Here is a 27,797-nt window from a genome sequence, read left to right on the forward strand (position 1 = left end):
TTACTATATTTGTGACCTTAGGCAAATTGCTTAACCTCTCTTGGCTTCAGTTTCCTTAGATGTAAAACGTTTGAATAAATTATGTATCAATATCCCGAGCCACCGTCCATAGGCTGAATTTCTTGGACTTTCTGGATTGACCATCACAAGGGGACACTGCGAGGCATATCACAGCTCGGTTTGTGCACTGACATCTTTGTCTGGGCGGCTGCTTTGAATGTACAGTGACTTGATTATTTCTCGGCCTTTCGCTTTTTATCATTTCATAGGAACAAATAAAAAATGAAGACGTGAAGGTGGGATGTGAGTGATCGGCTTAAGTCCCACCCAACTTCACACAAGTGAGACCAGGATGTGCTCAAAGCGTCAAGCTTTCGCCCTTAAGCAGACACTTAAGGAAGCTAGTTGTGAAGTGAAGAAACAAAAACAAAAAAACATATATGAAATCTGAGAAGTGTATCAAAGATTGTGTCTTAACGGCAAGAGGTGACTCAACTCTTTGACTTTTAATTTTTAATTTTTTTTGGCAATAGAACCCTTCCAGGTAAGATGTAGGCTATTGTATGGCTTTTGCACAAACAGAAGTAGGGGCCCTTCCTGTAAAGCACCCCACCCAAGGTCATAAATTAATTATTGACAGAGTCCGATTGGATCTCAGTTTTTCAGATACTGAGTGTAGTCCAATACAAAGCAATTACTGTCTCCCTGATGGCACCAGCCCACTTTCTATAAAATAGCTGTGGAACGTAAACAAAACAAAACAAAACAAAACATACTAAGGCTCAAAATAAAGAGGAAAATTGGGACTTCCCTGGCGGTCCAGTGGTTAAGACTCCGCATTTCCACTGCAGGGGGCGCGGGTTCAATCCCTGGTCGGGGAACTAAGATCCCACATGCCGTGCAGTGTGGCCAAATAAATAAATAAAAATAAATTTAAAAAAAAAAGACGAATAGACTTGATTTCACAACAATTAAAAAAAACAAAGAGGAAAATATCTGCTATAGACTGAATGTTAATGTCCCCCCTCCAAACATATGTTGAAATCTCATCCCCAATGTCAGGGTATCCGGAGTTGGGGTCTTTGGGAGGTGTTTAGGTCATGACAGCAGGCAGAGCCCTCATGAATGGGATTAGTGTCTTATAAAAGAGGCCCCAGAGAGCTCCCTCATCCCTCCTGCCATGTGAAGTTACAGCAAAAAGAGTGACATCTGTGAACCAGGAAGCAGGCTCTCACCAGACACTGAATCTGCTGGCACCTTGATCTTGGACTTCCCAGCCTCCAGAACTGTGAGAAATCAAATTCTGTTGTTCATAAGCTACATAATCTACAGTGTCTTCGCTAAAGCAGTCTGAGGCTGGCTATAAGACAATATCCAAGCATTTTACAAAAAACCCTAGCTTTTTGTTCCTTTATATTCCTAGTGAATATTAAAGTAAAAGGACTACTGAGAAAATTACTAAGCGTGTTTGAAACAAAACACTTTAACCAATCACGCTGATTTTCCACTTCTACCCCGCTCACCTCTTGGTGTGTAATTCGGACTCCATTATAAAAAGACATAACAGTATTGGGTCCCACTGCTACCTTTGAAAACAGTCCTTCTCCAGCACTGGAAATGAGAGATTCCGCAACATAAACCCTAAACAGAAAAAAGGGGCAAATAATGATTTTTTTTTACTTTGATATGTCGTCCCTTACATCAACCACCAAAATATCCTTAGAGCTACGGAATCCAGAATGTCAGTTCATAATAATCCAATGAGGAAGCAAGAAACAGTGAAACCACATATTTTGGCATTAGAAACTGGAGAACTGTTACTTATTTCTCTCACTGCTCTCTAATAAAGGGATTATTAGTATATATTCACAAGGTAACTCAGTGCTTGATATAAGGTTTTAAAAAATTTGCCTGTTTTAATTAATGACAATTTCCACTGTCTTCCTAGACAAGGCAAACATTTCCCAAAGCTAATTAAAGCTATACCTAAGTTTCTCAGTGCCAAATAGGAGGGAAAGACTGTTTTAATGGAGCCCCAAGATGAATCTTTTACATGAAAGAGTGATAAATACTTAATAAAATATATCCAATAAGCACTTCCCAACAAAGGAGTTTATAGCAGATCAGCTCAAGGACCAAATCTGGCTGTGTCCATTTTTGTAAATAAAGTTTTATTGGGACACAGCCACACCTGTTTGTTCAATATTATCTATGACTGCTTTAGCGTTACAAAGGCAGACTTAAGTAGTGGCCGTAGAGACCCACAAAGCCTAAAATACTGACCACATGGCCCTTTATAGGACAAATTTGCCAACCACTGGTTTATAAGAAAACAGTACTCATGATTACGGAACTGGATTTAGTAAGTAAGTACATGCCCCATCCACGGGATTTCAGTTCTTCTGGCCCCTGTGATGTAATGACTCTGGTGGAACTGGTCATCTGGGATTTTTGTTATGTAGATCTTCTGCTCATTTGATGGGCTGGAAGGCTGAATTCTTGCTTTTACCTCTTGACTCTCTCCCTGGGACAGAATTATACGTCCTGCTGCTTGGCCGCATGACTGCCCTTCAGCGTGGGCTGAGGATACATCCCTGCCTGACTGACTTTGGTCTTGGCCACGTGATCTGCTTTGCGACTAGGCAGAAGTGACTGCAAAGCTAGGTCTTGGGTATTAAGAAGCATGGCAAGTTTCTGCCAGCTTCCTTGAGTTTCCATTCATCTCCACAAGAAGAAGGTGCCCCGGGGGGGCTGTTGCTCCCTTAGCCTGAGTCTTGGAATGAAGGCATGTGAGACAGACTGGAACCCAACTTGAAACCTGGAGTGTAGCCTAGGCCAGCTGAGCCGAGTTGAGCCCAGTCAGAAGTGGCTGAACGTCAGCCAATCTACAGCATGAGCGTAAAAGAAAATGTTTGCTTTCATAGATCACTGATAGTCTGAGGGTATTGTGATGTGACGTCATCACAATGACAGTAACAAAAAATGACTGATGCATACGGTTATGGTACTGTTGTGTTTTGGGGGCTAACAAGAGACCAAACCTTTCTCCCTGCAAACAGGCCAGAGCCTCGCGTCAAGAAAGAGGCCATTCATTCATTGTGACATGGTGGTGTCAGCCCTGTCAGTTAAACCAGGGAAGAGGCCTTTTCTCAGATGGGGACGGAACAGAAGCTGAATAGAAGCCACGCTTACAGAGTGAGGCCAAGAGAAAGCCAACTGCAGATGGCACTCTTACCCACAGACAGGCCAGTCGCTGGGGAATAAGAACCCCAGGCAGGGGACCAGAGAAAACCATACCAGGAATCAAGAGCTTAGAGTTTAGATAGGGTATGAAATGGAGCAGGGCTTGACACTCCGGGAGGGAGCTTATAGAATCAGAAACTTGTAATTTATAAGCTGGGATGTTTTTATGCTTCTTGTATTTTCTTTGTTTCACTCCTGTCTTCCCTTAGTGAATAAAGAAATTACCTCACATTCCAGACCCCCCTCAGCTGGGCTAAGTAGAAAAGGAGGCATTTGGTCCCTGCCTCGGCTAGAGCTTTCAAGAGTGGGAAATGCTCCCTAGGGGCCAGCAGGGGCTAAGGCACAAACTGTGGCACCAGAGCCCCAAGAAAGGGGAAACTTGAGCAGGGCATAGCCGGCTGCCTGGCCCAACTGCTGTCTTTGTAGAAGCTTCATTCTGGGACTGACACACAAGCTGTTCTGTGCTTTATGGGCGGAAAATCTTCCTTACAGGCACAGATTCTATATGACAATAAAAATACTCTTCCTCAGAATATATGAATATTTTTTTCTGCTCAAGAACTCGGCCTGAGCAGAGGGTCACCGAGGAGCAATAATTCCTACCACGAGGGTTATTTAATCTCACGTAAACGGTGCCGTTTAAACCACATGGAAAAAATTACCTCTCTGATTCATATGGATCTGGAAGAAGAGCACTGGTAGAAATGCAAGATGAAGTTGACTTATCAAAGTGGTACACCGAACCTAAAAAGCAAACAAAAATCTCAGTACAAGGCCCAAAGTTAGGGAAGAGCATTCTCTCTATCCACAGGACCAGAAAGAGTTAAATAATGAAAAATGTTATTCAAGTTAGACCAACTAGAATGAAATTCTTCAATATAAATGGATAGTTTTTTTTAATGATAATAGGTTTTTATGATAAAGTTTACTGGAGCGGGTTAGGGAAAAAAAAAAAGAAAGTTTACTTATGCTGAGTAAATGTGCAAACATAGTCAATTTCTGAGCTTCATTCTCCTTCTTATTCATCATGAATCTCTTGGTGATTAAAATAACATTCATTATATTTAAGAGAAGTTACGATTGTGAATAGATAAACCCCAACTCCTCATTTTGTTACCTAGTAAAAGATACACATGTGGGTTTTATTTCTTTTCCTGAATATCTAAGTGGAAAAAATACGTACAGATAATCAGGAAAAAGTTAATCTAAAGAAATAATTTTTATATTACTCCTGAAATGCTTTCACTTTATTCAAGAATATAATAATGAAGATGGATACCATGCTATACAGCATAATGTACTTTCTCTCTTTCATTCTACAAATATCTGGAATTACCTGGGTGTTCTACATCTAAGCATCAGCCACACCATTTGGTACAACTGATGTTACACCTCTAAGATCATTTATGACTGGAGAATCATAAGTATAAGAAATATTGCCATAACATCAAATATTCTTATACGAGGGGATTAAAATCTGCTGTTTTGTTTGTTGAACTTTGTGATGTTGAATTGAGTTGCTAAAAGATATTTCTAGGTTATTATTGAATACAGCAATTGGATGCTTAGTAGATGGGAACGGTAACATGTGGTAATATTAGTTCTAATTAAAATATGTGATAGAGGGACTTCCTTGGTGGCGCAGTGGTTAAGAATCCGCCTGCCAATGCAGGGGACACGGGTTTGATCCCTGGTCCGGGAAGGTCCCACATGCCGCGGAGCAACGAAGCCCATGCACCACAACTGCTGAGCCTGCGTGCTGCAACTACTGAAGCCCGTGCGCCTAGAGCCCGTGCTCTGCAACAAGAGAAGCCACTGCAATGAGAAGCCTGAGCACCGCAACGAAGAGTAGCCCCCGCTCGCTGCAACTAGAGAAAGCTCACGCACAGCAACTAAGACCCAACGCAGCCAAAAATAAAAAAATAAAATAAAATAAAATTTAAAAAAGTTCAATGCCAAGGGAATATTGTGTAAAAAAAAAAATATGTGATAGAATGAAATAGTCGCTGACTGGCTAGATAACATGCTTCCTATAGGCAGGTTTACACCAGTAATTACAGATTGCTGTGCAAGATATAAATGGATAGTTTTTAGATTTGTTCTGGAGTTTCGTTCTCAGGTCTTAATAAACAGCCATCAGAAGTATCTCTTAAAATCCCATTTTTGCTTTTGAATTTTCTTTATTCATATGGTTTAAAAGCTGCTTGTGTAATTACAATTTTTAATCAAGAAAAAGCTTTGTCATGAAAATTTGAGATCTCTCTGGTCAGATCAGATTGGATAATAGTTTTAAATTTTTGTTGTGGTTTTCTTCATACTAGACACAGTCTATAGAATCCAACCACCCACCCTTGGCAATTTTCTCCTTCAGTAAAAATAAATTCAGCCTCACCAGAATTAAGGAGAACAGACTGCTTTTGATAAAGCATTAACAAAGTCATCTTATTTCTATTAAAGTGGTTCAGAAGCCAATTAGTAATTTATTCTAGAAACGAAGGTACACAACCGTCCTAGAATTAACGTTCGTTCTCTGCAAAGAATTCGCTTCAGAGAATCCTCCCAGAGCACAAGGAAGACATACGGTGTTCCAAAGGCTAATAAGTAAAGAAACAAGTTTTGGAACTGGAGGGCTTACTCCAGCAAAGTCAATTATTTTAGGTACTAAGGCATCACAAATTATTCCATTAAGCAATTCCTAAGTGGTTACCAATGGCTACCAGGTCCTCTTTCTGTTTCCTTTTTTTATACAATCAAAACCCAAATTAACAGGCCTCCCTGGTGGCACAGTGGTTAAGAATCCGCCTGTCAATGCAGGGGACACGGGTTCGAGCCCTGGTCCGGGAAGATCCCACATGCCACAGAGCAACTAAGCCCATGTGCCACAACTACTGAGCCTGCGCTCTAGGGCCTGCGAGCCACAACTACTGAGCCTGAGTGCCACAACTACTGAAGCCCACGCGCCTGGAGCCCGAGCTCCGCAACAAGAGAAGCCACCACAGTGAGAAGCCCACGCACCACAATGAAGAGTAGCCCCCGCTCGCTGCAACTAGAGAAAGCCCATGTGCGGCAACGAAGACCCAATGCAGCCAAAACTAAAATAAATAAGTAAAATAAAACCCAAATTAATGTCTCAAACTAAAAGTCAGAAAACAATCCAGATCAGTCGGTGTCTAACCAGGAAACAGACCATTTGAGTATTTCAGAGAGAGAGAATTTAATACAGGGAATTGGTTACACAGAGGGTGGATGAGCTGGGAAGCCAAACAGGGCAGTGAAGAGCCCAGAAACTGGCAAGAGCAGGAGGCCAAGACCCTGAGCCACAGGGACAGAGGCAGAGGCATTCCTGGAGCTCTAGTGCTGCGGGAGTCCAGGGAAGCTGGACCCGTGGGGGACCGTCCTGCTGGGAGATGGAATCAGGAGACAGGCCACTGCTGGGGACTCTGCTGGGGACTCTGCTGGGCACAGAGAGGGCTTCTCCCTGCTCCTGTCCCTCTCCGTGTCCCCAGGCTGTGGCCAAACCCAGACAGAAGCCAGAGGCACAAGAGCCTGGGAAATGCAGCCTGCAAGGGGCAGAAGGCCCCTGCAGTAAAGCAGGGCAGGGAAAGGCTGAAGAATGCATCTGGACCAGCACACAACCCATTAAAGGAAGTTAGTTCAAAAAAAGAAGAAAAAACCACTTTCAAACCAAACATTTCTGTGGAATACACATTCTATTGTGCAGAAATTCTCTTGTGAATTCCCATCTCCCTTCCTTAGACTCATACTTTCCTCACAAATGTACTAAGTGCCAACCACACGTAAAGCACTGTGTTAGGGGCTGTGCAGATACAAGTGGGAGTCACATCTCTTCCTGCCCTCAAGGAGCTGATGCATCTTCTTCAACGCATACCGTCCCTCCCTCTACTCCCTTAGACAGGCCTGTGCTCCAGGCAAACGGAAGGCACCCTTTCCTTTTCCTCCTTTCCCCTATCGTTGGTACTATGACCTGTGACTAGAATTCATCCATTCACTTGACAAACGTTACTTCTAAGAGGTAAGCCAAGCTGTAAAGATGGAATAGGCAGGGACATCCCTGGCGGTCTAGCGGCTGGGACTCCTCACTTTCACTGCTAGGGCCCAGGTTTAATCCCTGGTCGGGGAACTAAGATCCCACAAGCTACGCAGCCAAAAAAATAAAAACCAATAAAGACCTACTGTATAGCACAAGGAACTCTACTCAGTCCTCTGTAATGGCCTATATGGGAAAAGAATCTAAAAAAGAGTAGATATATGTATATGTATAACTGATTCACTTTGCTGTACACCTGAAACTAACACATTGTAAATCAACTGTACTCCAATAAAAATTTTTTTAAAAATCAAATTTAAAAAAATGGGAATTTTGATTTTATAGTCCCAAAGTGGGGCTGACAGCCTGCATTTCTAAGAAACATCCAGGTGATGCTGATAATTGCGTTTAAAAAAAAAAAAAAAAGATGGACTAGACATTAGCCAGGGAATGGAATTCCTACGTAAAGAGGCAAAGAGATGAGAAGAAAAGAAATTCCAGGCAGAGGCACAAGGAGAAACTCAGCAAGAAGTAAGTGGAGACAGAGAAGCAGTTTGTGGATCCAAAAGCACAGAGAAAAAGGAGGAGAAGGCAGTTGAGGATTTTAGGTGAGATACTCGATTTCTGTTTCCCTCTTCCCCTCCCTCAACCACTGGACCAGAGGCCACATGACCCGAAAGCCCTCATCTGTCAGCCAGTCAGTGGTTCAATCGCTGCAACTGGAAGAGGAAGGAGAGAGAAACAAAAGCAGAACGCAGAGTAAAGACTGTGCCTGGTTCCTCCCAGTCACCCAGAGCAGCTATGGTTCCTGACCCTTTTGAGACCCAAATTGTTCAACCTACCCTTAAAAGAACTGAGGCCTGCTGGAATCTCGCCAATAAATCCACCCCCCTCCTTTTTTTGGCCTTAAGTTAGTTTGAAGAGGGTGTTTGTTATTTGCAACCAGGAGTTCTAAGAAAAATCATCATTCCCCTGAGAAGGATCACTCTCACTTCCCAAAATGTGTTTCCTACTTATACTAAGAAGAATGTAATAACCACAGTAACTTTCCTGATGGGGGCTTTATGGTAGGTGCCACTATCTGTATTTTATAATGAAAAAACGGGTTCTGAAAGGATAACTAACCTGCCCAAAACCATAATACAGTAAATGTTGGCACTGAGACTCAAACGAGGTGACTCTTAAGTCCAAGACTCTTGCCACTAAAAATGCTGCCACTTCCAAATGCTGCCACTTTTAAAATCTGCATCACCAAGTGGGATCCTCCCCTAGCTGGAGTCTCCTCACTTCTAAACATTATAACACTGTCTCCTTTTGGAATGGATGTGAAGAGTGCAGATATTAGAGTTTGAAGTTCAAAGCTTACTGTTACACTTAAAAAACCCTTCATTTTGGAATGATTTTAAATTTACAGAAAAGTTGCAAACATAGTACAGAGAGTTCCCAATGCCCCTCACTGCTTCTCCTAATGTTAATTTCTTGTGTTACATGGTACATTTGTCCAAATTAAGAAACCAACATAGCTGCGTTAGTATTGACTGAACTCCAGACTTTATTCAGATTTCACGAGTTTTTCCACGAATGTCCTTTTTCTGTTCCAGGATCCAATCCAGAATCCCATATTGCATTTAAAATGCCTCAATTTTTAACTTAAAAAAACAAAACCAGAGACATTTATAACAACCCAAGTTGGACCTAAATGTAAAGTGCTAGGCTTCCTATTTTTGGACCACCACCCTTTGGAGAATCTCCTTCCAATCCAAAGAGCTAAATATTATTTAGGCCTATCAATGCCTAGATATATTATCTTTTCTTTTTTAAAAAAAATATTTATTTATTTATTTGGCTGCGCCAGGTCTTAGTTGCAGCATGCACGATCTTTTGTTGAGGCACTCAGGATCTTTAGTTGCGGCTCTCGGGATCTTTAGCTGCGGCATGTGGGATCTAGTTCCCGGACCAGGGATTGGACCCAGGCCCCCTGCATTGACAGTGTGGAGTCTTAACCACTAGACAACCGGGGAAGTTCCTGTATTATCTTTTCTACTTCATTCTCCTTATACCTTAACTTGGATTGGAAATACATATACGCATATTTCAAGGAATCAGACCGATTTAGCTTTCTTAATATTGTGCCACTGAAAATACAAAATCTTGATCTTTTTCTTTGTATATGTTCCAGATTTTCTACAAGAAATAACTTTATACTCAGAAAAAAAGTTTGGTGTGCCATCCTGTACTTCTAAAAGGAAATAGGATTTTCTCTATCATTGATTCCAATAGGCTCATTCATGTATGGAATATGTCCTCCAAGAAGATGCTAGACTTTGAAGAGGGCCCGGGTGCCAATGTGCATTTATCGTTCCAAGTCAGAGCTCAGGCTGAATCAGCATTACAATCTGTACCAACTTGGAGATCTACCTAATTTGATTCTTTATCAGTTAAATCATTAAACTGTAAGTTTTTTTCCCTGAGATATAATATTTAAAACTGATTAAATTACTGCTGTCATTTCTTCACTCCTTCTGTGCGTTAGAATTATACAGCTATGCCCTCGTCAGATGACTTTTTAGCATCTGCCACTAAAGTGCACGGTGTGTATTACCCTGTCTCACTGATGTCCGCCTTGGCCATGTGACTTGCTTTGACCAATGAAAAGTGGGTGAAAGGGACTTCGTGTCAGTTCCAAGCTGAGGCTTTAAGAGGCATCGTAGGTGTCTGCTCATGCTCTGGCTTCCTGTGACCACCTGAGAAAACTGGCCCAGGCCACCACCACTGTCCCTTTAGATTGGGCCCAGAATTAAGACATAGAACAGACTCAGAGCTGACTAGAAGCCTCAGGTCCAGCCTGGTCTGGCCACGCCCCCCCGGACCAGTTGAGTACAGTTGCTTAGCAGACCTGTGTTTGCTGTTGTGAACCACTGAGCTGCTGAGGTACCTGTTATGCGGCCAAGCTAATACACCAGGACTAGACAAAGAAATTAACTTCTCTTAAGCCGCAACAACCCGTTTTGGAATTAGAGCAACCCGTCTGAAGCAGATTCAACTTACTTCCAGGCATCAGTTCGAAGTGAGGCCTTCCTTCTTCAGTGGATAGAAGAGTAGCCAGTTTCCCTTCTATCATCTCTCCATCAATGAATTTTCCATACAGGGCAGTCCTCTCATCAGGGTACACATACGCTATCTTCTCTCCAGTCATCTCCCCATCTTCATTTACTTCTCCTACAAGGCTGCCTCCATCCTGATGGGAGAAACCCAAAACCAGAAAATATTATATATAGTATTTATCTATATGACATGAGTTCAAGACATTTCTCTTGTGCACGGCCATTGTTAACAGCACTAATATGGTCATAACAGTTTCAGAACTCAGAGCTTTTCACATGAGCATGAAAAGCATGATGCATCTCTCCCCTCCCCATCCAGTCCCCTATAAGTTATATGCACAGGGGGCATATAGCCTGATTTAGAGAGTCAAAGACGGAGTTGTACTTTATAATCCTTGGACAAGCTACTGATACTCTAACTTGGTTTGTTATCTAAGAAACAAACATGTTGTATTTGTGATGTAAGTTACAATCATCGAAAGGAAATGTAACTAAGGATTACTTTGGGCCAATATCAAATGTGACGAGGATCTGTAGCAGGACAGTCTTACTATTCCTATGATGTCACTTCTCAAATATTGAATTCTGGATTTCTGGTCTATTAAGAAAATCTTTAGTTCAAAGGTACTTAAGAATTAGTTCAGTATACATGAGTAATGAGAGTTATCTGCACTTTCTAAGGGATAAACAAAAGGACTTCTGGACACTGCCTTTCTGAGAATTCTATACCATCATTTTTTTTTGGAGTTAGAAGGAAAAGTGAAAAAAGATCAACTAAATTCTACTCCCTTCCCCATCACTTCTTTCTTCCCACTCGTCTTTATTTACTTCTCCCTTCTCCCTCCTTCCAGGAGAGGAGTCAGCTGTGCTTCTTCTTTAACTGTCATTTGCTTCATTCCAAAGGGTCATTAAATGCTTTAGGGCAGAGGCTATCGGAGAATTCTGTACCCTGGTACCAGCGCTAGGGATACAGTAGGTGATATAAATATTTTTAAAACTGAATTGGGATACTAAAACCAATAAATAATTTTTAAAAATCTAATCTAGGGTGCAAGAGATGTTTCCCTTTTTTTTTTTTTTTCCCCATCCAGAAGGTCCTTATGGTATAACTGAAAATCTAAGACTTTTGTGGGTTTGACACAAGACTAGTAAGCCCATGACATCTTCTAAAAGCTTGGCTATTCCCCCAACTGAAAGGTTCTAGAAGCAGCTACTCAAAGTCAGTGACGTGGGACGACTGTTAAGTGATTCCAAATGCTGTTTACAGAGAGACAGCAGGAAGAAATACCACCAGGTACAGGATTTCTACAGTTCATCGTACTCCAATTGCTCTTTGGAGAAAAAAGGTTATCAATTAAAAAACGAATCACAGCACGTCCATAGAAAGAAAAATACTTGGAAGCATTTTTCACGGATAGAAAGTGCATTAGGGACGTATTATTGCCCTTTCCCCTCCCCGAGTTAATTCTTAATAACCCAGCCTGAACGGGGATGATACTTTTTGCAAGATCTGCCTTCAGGCTTTCAGTGACTGAGCTGAATGGTGTTAGAGTATTTATGCTTCTTATATGCCGTAACTAATGTAAGCCATCAACATGACAATTTCTTCAGAACAGGATTCTGTCCTTCTAGGATCTCACGTTTTTCTTCCCCCTTATGTGCTTTTAAACTTCCAGTTCTGGGGGCAAATGATTTTATTTGTCTAGAATGATAAAGAAAGCAGAGATTCTTCTTTTTTTTCCAAAAGGAGTTATGAGTTTTTAATTAAAAACTTTCCATCACTGTTTCAAGGTCAAATTTTGAAAGAAATAAACTGTCCTTAGAGTGAGCTTACAAATCCTGTAGGAAGGATCATTATTTTTGCCTCCCCTTGTTCCTGCTTTGACTTCATGTCACAAACACTTCCTTGTTGGCTGTGTCAGGGGTGCTGGGGAAGAAACTGCTCCTTTTTCTCCTCTGCTCAGTGGCTCCCCCTCATGGGAGGAGAAATCGTTCACTTGATTAGTGAGAAGGCAGGATCTGACACCCACTGACACCCAACTCTACTGGGTAGGGGTTAACGGCATAAAGCCGCTGCTCTCATGTGCTCTGCATTTTCGCTCACCTGTCCTGGGAACTGGCGGTGCCCACAGGCTGCACCTGCTCCCCTCTCATTCCTCTCCTCTCCTTGGGGAAGCTCCCCCAGGCAGCCCTACTCCCCAGGCGAAACCTGCAGCTTTCTAGCTGCTCTGTGGGCAGCTGGCCCATCCGTTTAGTTCAGAGGGGCAAGAGTAGAAGCCCACGCCACGTCTCCAGTCCAACTCCGCCATAATGAAACCAACATCCTGATCCCTGACACCTATGTCTATTTCTTAATTGATTCCCAATCCAGAGAGCAGAGCAGTGGGGTGTGATTACCAGCCTCCCCCAGCCCCGACCCCAAATGCCAACAGATACTATATACAAAGTGCTATCAACCAAGTTGATTTTTAAAGCTTGTAACTCCCTAGTGCTTCTTCCTTCCTAAGGCAGAGTCTTCTCTTGGTGCTTTAAAAGACAGTGATTAAGGCTGAAGGCTAAAATGCAGCTGCACATTTTAGGTTTCAAAATGCAGCTAAACGGAGCCAATCGGATCCGTTCACCTTAGTTCATCGTTGATCCCTAGGGACTTAAATTGATCATAACAAGTAAAATGACAGGTAGTGTGAGAATCTGGTAATCCATTACGTCTTTCCTAGACCCACCCTCATGAGGAATTCCACTTTCCCAGACTTCAAGATTCACTGTCACATCGGCAGCTCCCCAGCACTGGGCAGCAGGAAGCTTATCCTGCCTACTGATGAAGCAACAAAAGTTTCAGGCTTCCTAACTGCTAAGTACCTCCATCTCTTCTCCCTCTGTAACTGAAAGGACTTGTGAGCTATTGCAGATCCTACCAAGAGAATGTGTAAATGCTTTAGTAATTATTTTTAAAAATGTTTTACAATATTTTTTCTTATGCCTAGAGTATAACTTATTTTTTAGGAACAATAACGTGTAAATAGATTTAGCTGGGACTACTTTTCTTGTTATACATGTTTTTATTAATACTTTTAAATCATAAGAGGATATGGTTAAGAGTAAGGAAAAAAAACATATTTTGACTTAAGCTCTGGACAAAATAAAATATTAGGTAAAATATTTCCTCAGGTTTATTTTCTGAAACATTTTCTGGAAATTCACTACAAACAGATGGGGTATTTGAAATGCAAACAAAAATTACAGCATTAATTTCCAGCCATGGGTTTTGCCACATTTTTTTGCTCTAGTCAGCTCCAGAAAGATCATAAAATGTTATCAAATACTCAAAGGCAAGTTAATTTTAATCACCTTGATTTAAGCAAGATAAACCAGAAAGCAGGGAGTAGGATTGTAAAATCAAGTAACAATAGTGTAGTAAGTCCAAAGAGATGGGAAATTGCTGGATTAGTTCTTACATATGAGAAAGAATAACATTAATTGCAACAATGAGACATTCCACCATCTCTTTCTATATCCCAAAGGGATATTTTTAAAAAGCAATATATTTTTGTCTTTATTAGTGGTACAATCAAACCAGTCTGTCCCAGTTTGCTTTCATCATGACTAATCATTCCTTTCCAAAGCCACCCTGAGGAGGAATTCATAGTAGATCAGAGGACAACAATCTAAGTCAATAGTGAAACAGTGAGAGGATATCCCCCTAAGCTGTTGGCTTCAGCTACTGACTCTCAAGTTTCACAGCCTCACATTTTCTAAGATAGAGAATACATTTTGTTATTCATTGGGAAGACTCGAAGCATTGTCTTAAAACTTGTTACTTTCCAGCAAAACGAACAGTCGTGAGGCTTACTGGGTAATATATCCAGCACACTCCATGCCGAATGTTATCTTTATATTGTCCCTTGAAGATCAGTCTTCCGTCTGTGTCGTACTCCTGGGCGGGTCCATTCAGCTCTCCGTCTACATATGTGCCCTGGAGAACTCCTCCATCCTCATAAGTGTAAACTCCCTGGCCCTGTAGGGCGTCATCCACATAATATCCCTCCAGGGTGCTGTGAGAGAAGGGAGAACAAAAGAGAAGAGTGACTCAACTCTCTTAAAAGAAAGGATCACATCACGCCCAGCTCTGTTCCGATGCTGGCCTGTATTCAGTGCATCCTCCTGAATTCTCCGAGACTGCTAGGAAAAATACTCCCAAGATATGGGTAGGATTAGAAACAGAGAGGGAGATTTAATTCCTAATCTCCTGGTTCCTATTAATCCAATTTCTCTACTGGAGGAAATACAGAAGAAAGAAGCCACAGGTGGAAAAGAACAAGCCTCATCTAAGTATGTTTCCAAGGCTAGATGCCACCCAACACCGGGCAATAGAAATTCTGGTGTTACCCTTTCCACACATAAACCACTCATGTTTAATTTCCCTCAAGAGTGGTCCAGAATTCACTGGGAGTTCTCAAGGGTCTTTCAGATGGCTTGTATACAGTGGTCTCTAATAATACAAATGTGGTTTGGAACGTGTAGACGTCTGCCTATCTGTCTTAAGCCATTAATGCATTATTTATCAGTGACAACCGTAACTGGTATCCAATCAAAAGTATCCCCATCCATCTCTTTGGAAGATATATGGGGATTTACTTGTGTGTGCGTGTGATCATGGGAAATAGGGGCAAGTAAGGAAGATGGCCCGCTAAACCTTGCTGATATCGTTAGCAGCCTGATAAAGTTTGAGACCCATCGTCCTAGAACAGAAGAAAGCTCACAAGGGTGCTCATGGTGATCTTACAAGAACCTTTTTCTCTCCTCATACAACACTTTTGGAATTTCAATACATGTTTTCAGTGTCAGCCTTGCAAAGGCCGTTATGCAATGAAACTAACTTTATCCAAAAATTCCCTTCATGAACTGAAATCTGGAATGAAGGGAAAGACTAGCTCAAATTATTTTTTACAATTAAAAAGTAAGATGTTTAGCAACAAAGACAGTTTGATTATTTTAACATGTGCAGATAACACTCATTCATTAATTCAACTAACAGACATTTACAGGGTGCCTTCAAGTAGTGGCGTCGTGTGGGGATCTAGAAAGCACGATGAACAAGACAAACACAAGACCAGGAGACAGGTACTGGGGACAGGTGGGACCCAAAGGGGTCCATGGGGACAGAGATGGCTGCACCTGAGTCTGCCTGGAAAGGTGTTGTCTTGCTCTAATGAATGACAGAATGATCTGTAATTATTAAATGAAAAGCACAGTCTAAATAACGATAGCCTCTGATTACACTGTAATTATACTATTTGTAGTCTCCCAAGGAGATAAATCGTTCTCTTTCAGTTTTGCTTGTACTATCAATGATAAACAGGCCTAGTAAGTTCATGAAGAGAAAAAGGTGCACTTTAGCACAGCCCTTGCATCAATAATAAAAATTCTGTGTCAGTGAGGTCGGAATTAAGGGGATTCGACTGTCATTAGACTCCTGCCATGAAAAAAAAGAACCTTGGTGAAGGATTACTAATCAACTGACACAATGATGCAATAGACAGGGCAAAAAACTATTTAATCATCTATCTTCAGTTTGGGGATTGCCAGATAAAACAGAATATGCTCAGTTAAGTTTGAATTTCAGATAAACAACAAATAATTTTTGAGCATAAGTATGTCCCAAATATTGAACTGGATACAGTTTTTTACTAAAATATTTTTCGTTGCTTATCTGAGCCATTTTAACTGGGTGCCCTGGATTTTTATTTGCTAAACCTGGTGACCCTATTGACTTTGAATTCTCAGCAGCATTCAAAATGTTACTGTGTATGTTTGGGCAGAATTATCCCCTGACAGACTAGTCTGCCAATGTTTCTTAGGTTTATGATGAAATCTACAAGGCATGGGTCTCACGAATCGGTTAACCAGTCATGTGGGTTTGCACATATTTCCCCCGGGTCATGTCCAGTAGCTTGTCCCACCCCTCCCTCACAGCAGAACCTACCCTTATTAGTATCATAATCCTAAGAACAAACTGCTCTTTCCCTTAGCTCAACGAACATAAGATTCCCAAATGCACATTCTTAGGTATTGGAGAGCAAAACTTACTGCATTGTTTTCCAGCCCCTGCCTGAGGAAACAGCTTAGCTTCCTTGGTACATTTTTTTGGTAGCTTGGTTGGAATCTGATAACAAAAAGGGGGCATGTTATCACATGAACTGGGGTCTCCAGGGCAATAAAAAATGATAAGGCTTTGAAATCCTTTTATTTCAAAGGAAATAAAAGTTTCTTAGTCTGGTGTTAAAGGCACCACTTTTCTTTCTAACTTTTTCCTCCAGAGGAGGTTGGCAAACCATGGCCGGCTGCCTGTTTTTGTAAATACAGTTTTACTGGAACACAGCCATGAACATTCCTTTCCGTATCCTCTGTGGCTGCTTTCATATGACAACAGCAGAGTTGAATAGTTGCAACAGAGGCCGAATGTGGCCCAAGAAGCCTAAAATATTTACTATCTCACCCCAGGCAGAAAAAGTTTGCCGACTCCCGCTCTAGAATCCTCTGCTCACGTTAGTTTATTCACTGGCCCCAAGCACACATCTATGTATCTTAGCTCCTATACTACGTTTTCCCTGCCACTTCCCTTAAAACATATGTAACCAAACTTTTAAAATCCCTGAGGACACATTCAGGAAAAAAAACTTACGGGTCACATTTCCCGTTTTTGAAATTCAAAACAAAAATGACTTTGGGAAAAGAATGAATATTCTCCAACCCCTGGTCTTTTTCTATTTCAGAAAGAAAGCGACTATGAGAAAATGGCGCTATTTTGTAGCAACTCCATCATTAATATCTGGTCATATCTGGGAAGTAGCTCTGGAGGAGTAACTTTCTAATCTTTCTTGCTGAAGCTGGATTGGGAGCTATGCTGCGGAGGAAGGTGTGCTCGTCACTCGCCTCCCCAGAGCCTGCCCATCCCCCATATGGAGCCCTACTTCCCACAGAGTCTACCTTGACCTCTGCAACCACAGTCACTGAAGCCTAGTCAGGGACTAGTACAGGCTTTGCCACGTCTTTATCCATGATCAGCTTACGGGTCCTATTTCTCTAAATAGATTGTAAGCCCTTTACAGGAACAAATTAGGCATTATGTATTCCTCCCTAACATATAAACACAGCATATCTTCCAGTGATATTTCCTAAATGAAACAGTGGAACTGGGATAATCTTGCTTTGAGAAGAGAAAATTGAGAAGGAACATAAGGATGTTAAGAGTATTTCTTAACATCCTCAAGTGCAGGGAGGATTCTTTATATGAAGTGTATGTGCATACAGTCTGCAAGTTAGGAAAGTTTCTTAAACGCTATGCTTTATTTCTCCATTTGTAAACTGCAGCTACTAATAGGGTTATTAAAAAGTACATGGGTTAACACATATGAAGTGCTTAGAAGATGATCTGGGACATAATGATTGCTCAAATAAATAACGGCTATTATTATTAAGCATGCACTTTCATGTACATGATGGTGAGCTTTCTACTGAGAAGCTTGGCTTAAAACAGCAGCATCAGGGACACAGTTACGAGACACTGGAATAGACAGTCAAAGAAACTGACAACACTGCTCTAAATCTACTTTAAAAAAAAAAAACAAGTAAGGCCTTCCGTGGTGGCGCAGTGGTTAAGAATCCGCCTGCCAATGCAGGGGACGGGTTCGAGCCCTGGCCCGGGAAGATCCCACATGCCACAGAGCAACTAAGCCCGTGAGCCACAACTACTGAGCCCTTGTGCCACAACTACTGAAGCCCACGCGCCTAGAGCCCATGCTCCGCAACAAGAGAAGCTACCCCAATGAGAAGCCCACACACCGCAATGAACAGTAGCCCCTGCTCGCCGCAACTAGAGAAAGCCTGCACGCAGCAACAAAGACCCAATGTAGCCAAAAATAAATAAATTATATATATATATATATTACTTTAAAAAAAAAACCACAAGTAAGAATGACCCCTCTCATGGGCTTCCCTGGTGGCGCAGTGGTTGAGAATCTGCCTGCCAATGCAGGGGATGCGGGTTCGAGCCCTGGTCTGGGAAGATCCCACATGCCGCGGAGCAACTGGGCCCGTGAGCCACAATTACTGAGCCTGCGCGTCTGGAGCCTGTGCTCGGCAACGAGAGGCCGCGATAGTGAGAGGCCCGCGCACCGCGATGAAGAGTGGCCCCCGCACGGCGATGAAGAGTGGCCCCCGCTTGCCACAACTAGAGAAAGCCCTCGCACAGAAACGAAGACCCAACAAAGCCATACATACATACATACATACATAAAAAAAAAAAAAAAAAGAATGTAAGCAGAGAAGAATAGCATTAAAAAAAATAAATAAATAAAAAAATAAAAATAAAAATAAAAATAAAAAAAAAAAAAAAAGAATGACCCCTCTCTGTCTGAGGGAAGGATGGAATAAATGCTTCTTTAAGTGAAAAAAGTAATATGTATTCATTGTAAAATGAACAAACAAACAAATCAAACACTACAAAGATGTAGAAACTCCCCCAGTACTCTTACCCGATTTGGCATTTACCATTTAAGACTTTTTTCCATTTATATATTAAGCATTTTCCCACCTATGTGGTGGTTTTTTTTTTTTAACAAAAATGGGATCATACCATACACAATGTTCTTGACTTGTATTTTCTTAAAATTTCTTTCAACATCTTGGCAGATTTTTTAATATGTTAAGAAGCTGCAAAAATGGTTTGATTTTTCTGGTACCAGCATCTGAATCAAATAACTCGAAAACATGGAGAAAATTTAAAAATCAATTTTAATTAGATTTCTTTCTTTCCATATACACAGACCATTTTCATCTGTTTTATCAAAGCTCTTGTACTTAAATTTCCAGTATTAAATTAAATGAGAAAATCTAACTTACAAAGAAATGAAAATTTTTTATAATTGTTTACCTAGACTGATACAGCTGCAATCTATTCGACTATTTTCATTTTAAAATTCTCTTTAATATCTGAACACACAAAAGTGTTCTTAGGAGACTAAACAGCTTTGGCTTTTCCTTCATATTTTGGACTCTAGAAGGTTTGGGCTTTCCAGCTCCTGAGGCATAAACTCTGTTCCCTCCCCCACTGTGTTCCCTTTCTTTTGTCTGGTATAGAATCAAGAGGGAAATTTTAAATGAATGATAATTTTACTTTAAATTCCTGTCTCTAACCAAATTAAATTGTGACTCTTAGTATTAAAACATTGTCTTGAGAACTAGTTATATGACAATATATATTATCTGTTTTTTAAATTGAGACATTACTGACATATAACATTATACTACATATTATCTCTTAAAATCTTGAAAACTAAGTAAAGAAGAACATCAATAACAAACCCAAATCATCTGCTGGGGCTATATGCAACGAGAAACTTCAACTTCTTCCAAGATGTGACAAGCAAACTGAATGGAGCTCTGTAATGCTTCCATGTAATCCAGTGCACTATCTTCAAAAGTTTCTTATCCTTTAATAGAAGATCTATGAGTCGGTAGGTTCTGATTGTTATAAAGGCTCAAGATAACAGTAAAATATTTGAAGAGCAATTAGTTAAATTTAGTTTTGTTCTCTAAAAATAAACGCTGAGAAAACCCTGCTGGCCATTGTTATCAACGGATAATAATAGTAACAGCAGTAATAAAATATAATAGTAATAATGATAACAGTAATAATCCATCCTTGATCTTGAGGACATTATGCTAAGTGAAATGTCAGACAAAGACAAATACTGTATGTCCCCACTAATATGTGGAATCTAAAAAAGCCTAACTCATAGAAAGAGAGTAGAGCAGTGGTTGCCAGGGGCTGGAGGATGGGGAAATGGGGAGATGTTGGTCAAAGGGTACAAACTTCCAGTTCAACTTGGCTTGAATCTCAGCTCCAGCTCTTACAAACGAGGTCACCTGGGGCAAGTTATTTCATCTCTCTATGCCTTAGTTTCTTCATAAGTACAACAAAAAAGGATTAAAAAATCTACTTCACAGATTGTTGTGAAGGCTACATGTCCAGCGTTTGAGCAGATGGTAGGTGTTCAAAGTTATCCATCTCATTCCCTCTCCCTTTCTAATACATCACAAAAATCTTTGTCTCGATCAGAGCTGTTCCTTAGAATACAGATGAATGTATTTGTTGAGCCTGGTTCCAACAAAAGCGATACAGAAGGGACTTTTGCCTTGTGTGGGAGGTTGGGATACATGAGTTCCAGCTCCAATTTCTCTAAAATGTGACCAAGCGCTTTCTAAAAACCAAACCAAAGAACTCCTGCATGGACCTGTCACCTGGAAAACATCAGCCTTCTCAGTGGCTCATCAGATGGGCAGCTTCTCTTAGGTTACCTGGTCAACGATCAGCTACAAGGAGCCCGCTTAGCTGGATTCATTAGTGGAGCAAATCAACATCAGAAGATGACTTGGGCAGAGAAGGATGAAGTCATGGAGTAGCAAATAATATCTTGAAATCTAATTGGCATGTCAGGAGGAAGCATCAATAATGTAAAAAAAAAAAAAAACCTGAATGAATTCACTTATCTCTATCTCATAATCAGGCTAAAAACCACATGATGCCCTAATATCTCACAGCCCAAAGCCAATCTGCATTGAAATATCTCTTTCTTGTTACCATTCTAAGATTTCGAGAAGTCCTGCTAAATTGTCTTTACATCCACAAATCTTGTCTGAGATGAGAACAATTAAGGAAGAAAATACATTAACATGAACATCCAGAATCTGGGATTAGTATAAAAAGTAGAGATGTGTAAATCTAAGTATTCTGCATACTAAATATTTTGTAATACCCCACAGTACTCCAGCAAATCACTGGTGCCAGAGGACTCCAGGAACCACACCAACAAAGCCTCAAGATCCTTTCTCCTCGCTCTATAAGTGCCTTTATCTCAGGACCAGAGCAGATGTTAGGAAGTCCCATTACCTAATCTTAGGACAATCTTCTTCTTTCCTTTAAAAAGGGGGGAGGGCTTCCCTGGTGGCGCAGCGGTTAAGAATCCACCTGCCAATGCAGGGGACACGGGTTCGAGCCCTGGTCCAGGAAGATCCCACATGCCGCAGAGCAACTAAGCCCGTGAGCCACAACTACCGAAGCCCGTGCACCGCAACAAAGAGTAGCCCCCGCTCGCCGCAACTAGAGAAAGCCCGCGCGCAGCAACGAAGACCCAACGCAGCCAAAAATAAATAAATAAATAAATAAATTTATAAAAAACAAACAAAAAATAGGTCTCAAAACTAGCGAACATTCTGAAGTTTCTGAAGCTGACACAGTAGTAAAAAGGTAAAAATGTACGTTTTGGCTATTTAAGCTGGTTTAGAAATAGATAGCTAGTTCCCTATTTTACCTCGAGTATTCTCTGCCAATAGTGGGGGCAGAGAATAAGATGCTTAAATTCTCTGCCAACAGTGGTTTACCTCTGTGACCTGAGGATGGGGGTAAAAAAAAGGGGGCAGCAGGTTCACTTTTCACATTTCTGTATTTCTTGAAGTTCTTTTTTCTACCAAGTATTTGCTACCTGTGTAATTAAAAAGAAAAATAAAATATTCTGCTTCTGTTTTCCCAGGCCATCTTTCCTGGTGATCTGAATATTTAAAATTCTTATTCAGCTTTATCATATTCTATGTAAAGGGGAAAACTGATTCCAGAACTTTCTTGATATAAATTTTTATTTGTTTGAAACCTTCTCATAAACCACACACCCAGTCCGTGGCATGGATTGTGGTGATAGTTTCATGAACGTATACTTAACTCCAAATTCATGAAGTTGTATGTGTTAAAAATGTACAGCTTTTTGTATATGAATCATGTCTTTAGTTAAAAAAAAAAAAAAATCACAGTCAGGTTTTATATAAGATTAGAATGCATCAGGCCAAATCTTCTGTCACTACACTAGAATTTTCCAAAATTGGGAACATAAAATTGGGAACATAAGCGAGTACTACAGGTTTGAACAACTTCTAAAAACTCTACCATAAACCTTTTGTTTCCTCAACTGTTATTTCAAAACCTTGATGTCACCCTTTTGGGAGGAATTTTTCCAGACTAAAGCCTCCTGACTGGCAGTAAAAGCACTGAGTGCCCACTTTGTTTTACCCAATACATCAGACCCTAAAAATTGGGAGCAGTAATAGGGAGAGAAATTAACAGAGCAGCGTAAACTAAGGTGCTGCTTCATTAGAGGTGACCGACTTCTCCATGACCACTTCCTGCATCCCCCTTAGGAAGATCTAATAGATTCCACAGCCTTTATTTCAGTCATAAGACTCACTCACTAACTTTTCCGCCAATCCTTTTAGCAGATGTCTCATAACATGATCCTCATTGGGCTTACGAACGAAGGTGACAGGACCTTTTGAGAAACTGTCACCACACTGCTTCATCCCATGTCATAAAAGCAGTGATACTGACCTTCTCCCCTCAAGGTATTACCCCCATCTATCCGCAGAAGGCTAACACGGGTAAACTTTTCAGGTCCTTGCTAATGCCACCACTCTTTGAGTCTACCATTGAACCCAAGTCTCTCCAGGTGTTTGAGCGGTAGGTATAAAAACCAGTGAATTCGTGCCTCTAAAAGAAAAAAGAAAGGCAATGAATTTCTTTCTCTTCCATAGATAGTCACTGGCCTAGTGCTTCAGCCTCAGCCAGGGTTCCAGCTTTCCCTGGTCACGACTCCCATGCAGATCACTGCATTTGTACAGCACGCTGGGGGAACTGGATGAAGCTGGTCAGAGCCAGACGTGACTGGCTTGACACAAGGAGGGAGGGAGGCAGGTGCTTGGGAAGTCTCAGGCCCCACTCAGCCCCGCAGGGCTCATTCCTGACACACTGGTTGGGAAGCCCAGCCTAGCCCTTCAGCTCGCTGAGTCTCCGGTCTGTGAAGCAAGCCCGTAACCAATACTAAATTCAACGAAGCCTGCTGGACTGTTTTCCCAGAGTCAGTCAATTACCGGGTATGACCTTCAAACTACGAGATTTAAAACATCAGCGCGCGCACGTGCGTGTGCACGTGCGTGTGTGTGAATTCTACCCTCTTTTTCGTCTCCCATCCTCATTCAGCAAGAATTTTTTTTTTTAATACCAAATTAACAGAAGGTGCTATGAAGCATAGAAGATGGAACAGATACAGATTGTGCCCTCAAGGAAACCTCTCTCCTGTAGGGGAAATAAGACATTTATATAAATATATATTTGCTGAATGAATAAAAGAATAATTGCATGAGGTAAACAGTGACACTTTCCAGGGAAGAGTTATAAATAAACTTCTATGGAAGTGAGGCAGGAAAAGTTTCCTTCTGGACAGGTTAAAGGAATCGTGAGAGAAGAAAGCACTGATACCAAATCGAGTAAGAGGCTGCTACGGGACTCAGTTACCCACCAGGGCAGAAGAAAGGAAGCAGAATATTCGACCATTTAACATGAGTAGTTTGGAAACGAATTTCTGCTAAAAAGAGGTGGGGTGTGGGGTTGAGGACAATGGGAAAGAGAAGGTTGGAATTAAAATAAAAATTTACAAAAGTTCTCTGATGGGTTTTTATTGCTTTCCTCACCCCTCCTTATATCAGATAATTGAGAGCCTGAGGACCTGTTAATATTTTTTAAAAGCGGCTCACTCCACCTACAGAAAAGGGATTCTGGGTTACAAGCCAGTCCCTGCGATCACCCTTCAACTATCAGCTTAGACGTTTTCTTTCCTGAAGGAATTCCAAGGTATAAGGAAGCTTCAGCTTATCACCAATGTCAAGAGTTTACAGTAAGCGGTGCTGTGTCCCACAGAATCCTATAACCTGCTTTAGCTAAATCCATTTCTGAATTACCCAGTCAAGGGGTATGAAAAGAGCTAGTCCTTCCGTGGCTCTGAATTCCTCTAAATGCTGGAGAAATTCACACGACCACTTTTCATTTCTGAAGCTGACACGGCTTAAAAGTCACTGTTGGAAAGCTGAGCCCATGCAACCGTATCTCTTCTTGAAAGAGAAAAGTCCTAGTTATTTCCACCTATCTCAAGGGGGTGAGGCGCTTCTGCCTCACAGCGTTCTCACACAGGGGGTGAAAGCAAGGTTAAAGAACCCTGCTGTGAAAAATATTTTAACTAGTGGTAGAACATAGGAAATACTAGTTACGACATCAGCATTAAGGTATCACACACAATGTCCAGTCATCCCAAAGACAAGCATTTAGAACACTGTGAGTCTGGAGCTGTACCCCTCCTATATCTACCCATCTTACTGCTTGGACCGTGATGATGTGGCTTTGAAGAACTTTGCTAAATAGTCTCTTGACTAATCTCAGGAGGAAGGAGAATAAATATGCTGAGAAAATTATGAAGCTGCAGAACCAATGAGGTGGCTGAATCTTCTTTCAAAAGGAGATCAGGAAACTGGACCATGATGTCTGAGAGTGTGCCGAACACACGGTGAGTGTGCGTTACACTTGGAAAAGAGCGTGAATCAGTCACTACTGGAACTACACACAGTGGTCCCTGACAAAAACGATCCCCACTTGTGTGGCTTTATGGAGACTCATTATCTGAACGAGGAGGTGAAATCCATCAAAGACCTGGGTGACCACCTAACCAACCTCTGCAAGATGGGGGTCCCTGAATGTGGCACGGCAGAGGCTCTCTTTGACAAGCACACCCTTAGAGGCAATGATGGCAGAGCTGGGTCTTAGGCCATAGCCATGGGGGTGTAACTAAGCAGGACACTATGGGACCTTCCCGGGACAGACCCCTCCCCCATATCTTCTGCTGGAGCTCCTCTCTGAAGTACCCAGATAACAGGAGCTGACGCACATTTCCGGAGTTGTTTTGCAGATGCTAAAACCACCACCAAATGGAAGAAATTAACTACTTGAGGTCATACATGGTCATGACTATGTAGCCCACAGACCTACTGGTAATGTTAACCCCTGTGACACTGCCCTGTTCCCTCACCATCAACCAAGCAGAGAAATGTGTGCACGCTGATCACATACTCTGGGACTCCCCTCCCTCACCTGGTGTTTAAAAATGCTTTCCCGAAACCCACCTGGGAGTTCGGGTGTTTTGAGCACTAATTGCCCTGGGTTCATTGCTTGGCGCCTGCACTAAACGCTGCACTTTCCTTCACCACAGCCAGATGTCAGACTGGCTTTACTGCACACGGGTGAGCAGACCCAAGTTTGGTTCAGTAACAGGGGGTGACTGACTTCCCTGGTCCCCAAAGCAGTACATGCATGTTGGGGTTACTCTGACTTTTTCTATAAACTGTACTAAAATATTCACTTAAATTCTCTCATTCATATCATTCCTCCAAATAAAGTGATTTGGTACCTACTCCCCACCCCTCAAAAAACAAAATAAAACAAAACCGTGAGTGCTACCTGCCATCAAAGAAGAAGAACTTCCCCCGTCCGTTCTTTTCTCCGTGAATGAAGTTGCCCTCAAATCTGTCTGTGGAGGAGTAGGTGACCGTGCAGAAGCCGTGCGGTAATCCATCATCATCCAGGTGCCCTGGAGAAAGGGAACCACAAGGCAAACCTTAACATCTTCCACGCTCACCCACCGTCATCCGTGCCCAGACGCTGCCAGCAAGTGCCCAGTGCGGCTCAAGGGTCCCTTCCCTGCCTGAGGGGAGAGCGAACACCAAGCTTTCTCTGCCCGCATCAGCACCATCGACTCCGCTCTTAGGTACACTTTAGAAAGGACGGGTCCACCATAGAGGGCCTTAGACACGTGTAAGGTTATGAACCAAAACCACGCTCATATTTCACTGGGGACTGAGAGTTATTCTCAGTAATAACACCTGCAGTGTGAGTTTCAGTTGACCCAGTACTTCCCCACACGGTACTGCGCACGTTTGGAATTAACGCCCCCGAACTCTCACGCTTAACCGAAACGTGGCTGAGATGGCACACTGTCTTGGCAATAAGTTATCTGGTTCTAGAACTAAGTATACAATACGACGTCGCACATCATTATATAGTATGACGTGGGGCAGTGCTAGCCAGGTGCCCTCTGAAAAGGATGGAGCCATGTCTTCAAGACTGCCCTAAAATCTACACCTCACTGTACGAACACACGAACTGCGAGTCCCTCTAAGCTTAAACTTAGGCTTAACATTGAACTTACTGCTTTACTTTCCAAAATCTTTCAGCTTTGAATGTTCAGTAATCACCTTGTCATACACCCTCGACCCACTGTGTTCAGAGGGTTTGCGCTTTAAATGCAGCTACAAGTATCCACATGGCCATTTAAGCAGTGGCTTTGAACACCAGCAGCAATTATTACACTGTGATCTTTAAACTGCTGGTTCTTCTTGGGTCGCCGATGGGTGTACTGTTATATTTACGTTTACAGTCAATGTTTAGGTTTTTTATTATTATCTACATATTTCACAAAACCCAGGAGTCACCTCACTGGTGTCTCCCCAGTCATTCTGGTGAACTAATTTTGCAGAGGTGGGTGAAAATGAAGGCAGCAGTTAATCTACTGGCTCTCTCCTGGGTTAATGACCTGAGTCATGGATGACAAAGGTACAAAAGCATTAAATACTGTGTGCAATGCAGGGACATTAAACACTTAAATGTGGCTTCCAGATGGCTCACAGACATAAAAGAAAGCACAAACCATATCACCACAATGAATGCTTTACTCTCCTAAAAGAATTTCTCCTAAAGTGATAAAAGAATATCGTCCCTTAGAAGATAGTTAAGTAGGCTCTCTTACAAAGAACGAAAAAGCTCTTTATTTGTATTATTGATTACATAAACATAAAATAAAAATGAACAAATGCACTGTTTTATTGCTACATCTGATTCTGCATAGAATGAATTACCTAGAATATATTGCATTAAAACATGGCTACTTAAATAAATCACAATCAATAAGGTTCCTTTCCTCTTAACCCAAATTTTTTTCTAACAAGGGCCAGGAAATTAATGGTTAGGAGGGAAGTAGGCCACAATTGCTTCCTTCCTGCTCAAAAACCAAAAACTGTACCTGACATAATTCAATGACACTTGAGTCATATGAAGTAATTTGGACAATTATTTTCTAAATATCTACTGATGGCGTTTCTCTCATTGAAATAAATTATATCTACTTTTTCTCCTTTCATTAAAAAAAAACACTCAGTGTATAGTTAAAAGCTTTCTTTTATGAAATGTTGCTCAGATCAAATTAAATGTAGCTATTTGCATTCCTACAAATCTAGTATTCCACTTCTGATTTAGGTATAACTATCAGAATAATCATTTTAACCTTATATTGAGGTACTTACTAATTTATTGAAAACGCTTTCCCCATAGAAAACAGTTCACATATTTCAGAGTTTATAAAGTTAATGTTTGATAAAATTAGTTATTCTACTTTAGATCAAGAGAAATATTATGATAA

The 27,797-nt window shown here is 41.4% G+C and overlaps 1 protein-coding gene across 1 annotated transcript in view; it reads right to left on the reverse strand.

The window, feature by feature from the left end:
* SETD7 (SET domain containing 7, histone lysine methyltransferase) overlaps positions 1-27,797 on the reverse strand; it is a 48,640-nt gene that overhangs the window by 14,001 nt on the left and 6,842 nt on the right. The window contains exons 2-6 of the mRNA XM_068542525.1: positions 25,784-25,913; positions 14,246-14,447; positions 10,340-10,529; positions 3,906-3,987; positions 1,524-1,641 (exon numbers count right to left, since the gene is read on the reverse strand). Coding sequence (XP_068398626.1) covers positions 1,524-1,641; positions 3,906-3,987; positions 10,340-10,529; positions 14,246-14,447; positions 25,784-25,913 — 722 coding nt within the window. The remainder of the gene's footprint in view (positions 1-1,523; positions 1,642-3,905; positions 3,988-10,339; positions 10,530-14,245; positions 14,448-25,783; positions 25,914-27,797) is intronic.

This window comes from Eschrichtius robustus, chromosome 4, assembly GCF_028021215.1.
Source record: "Eschrichtius robustus isolate mEscRob2 chromosome 4, mEscRob2.pri, whole genome shotgun sequence".
NCBI lineage: Eukaryota > Metazoa > Chordata > Mammalia > Artiodactyla > Eschrichtiidae > Eschrichtius > Eschrichtius robustus.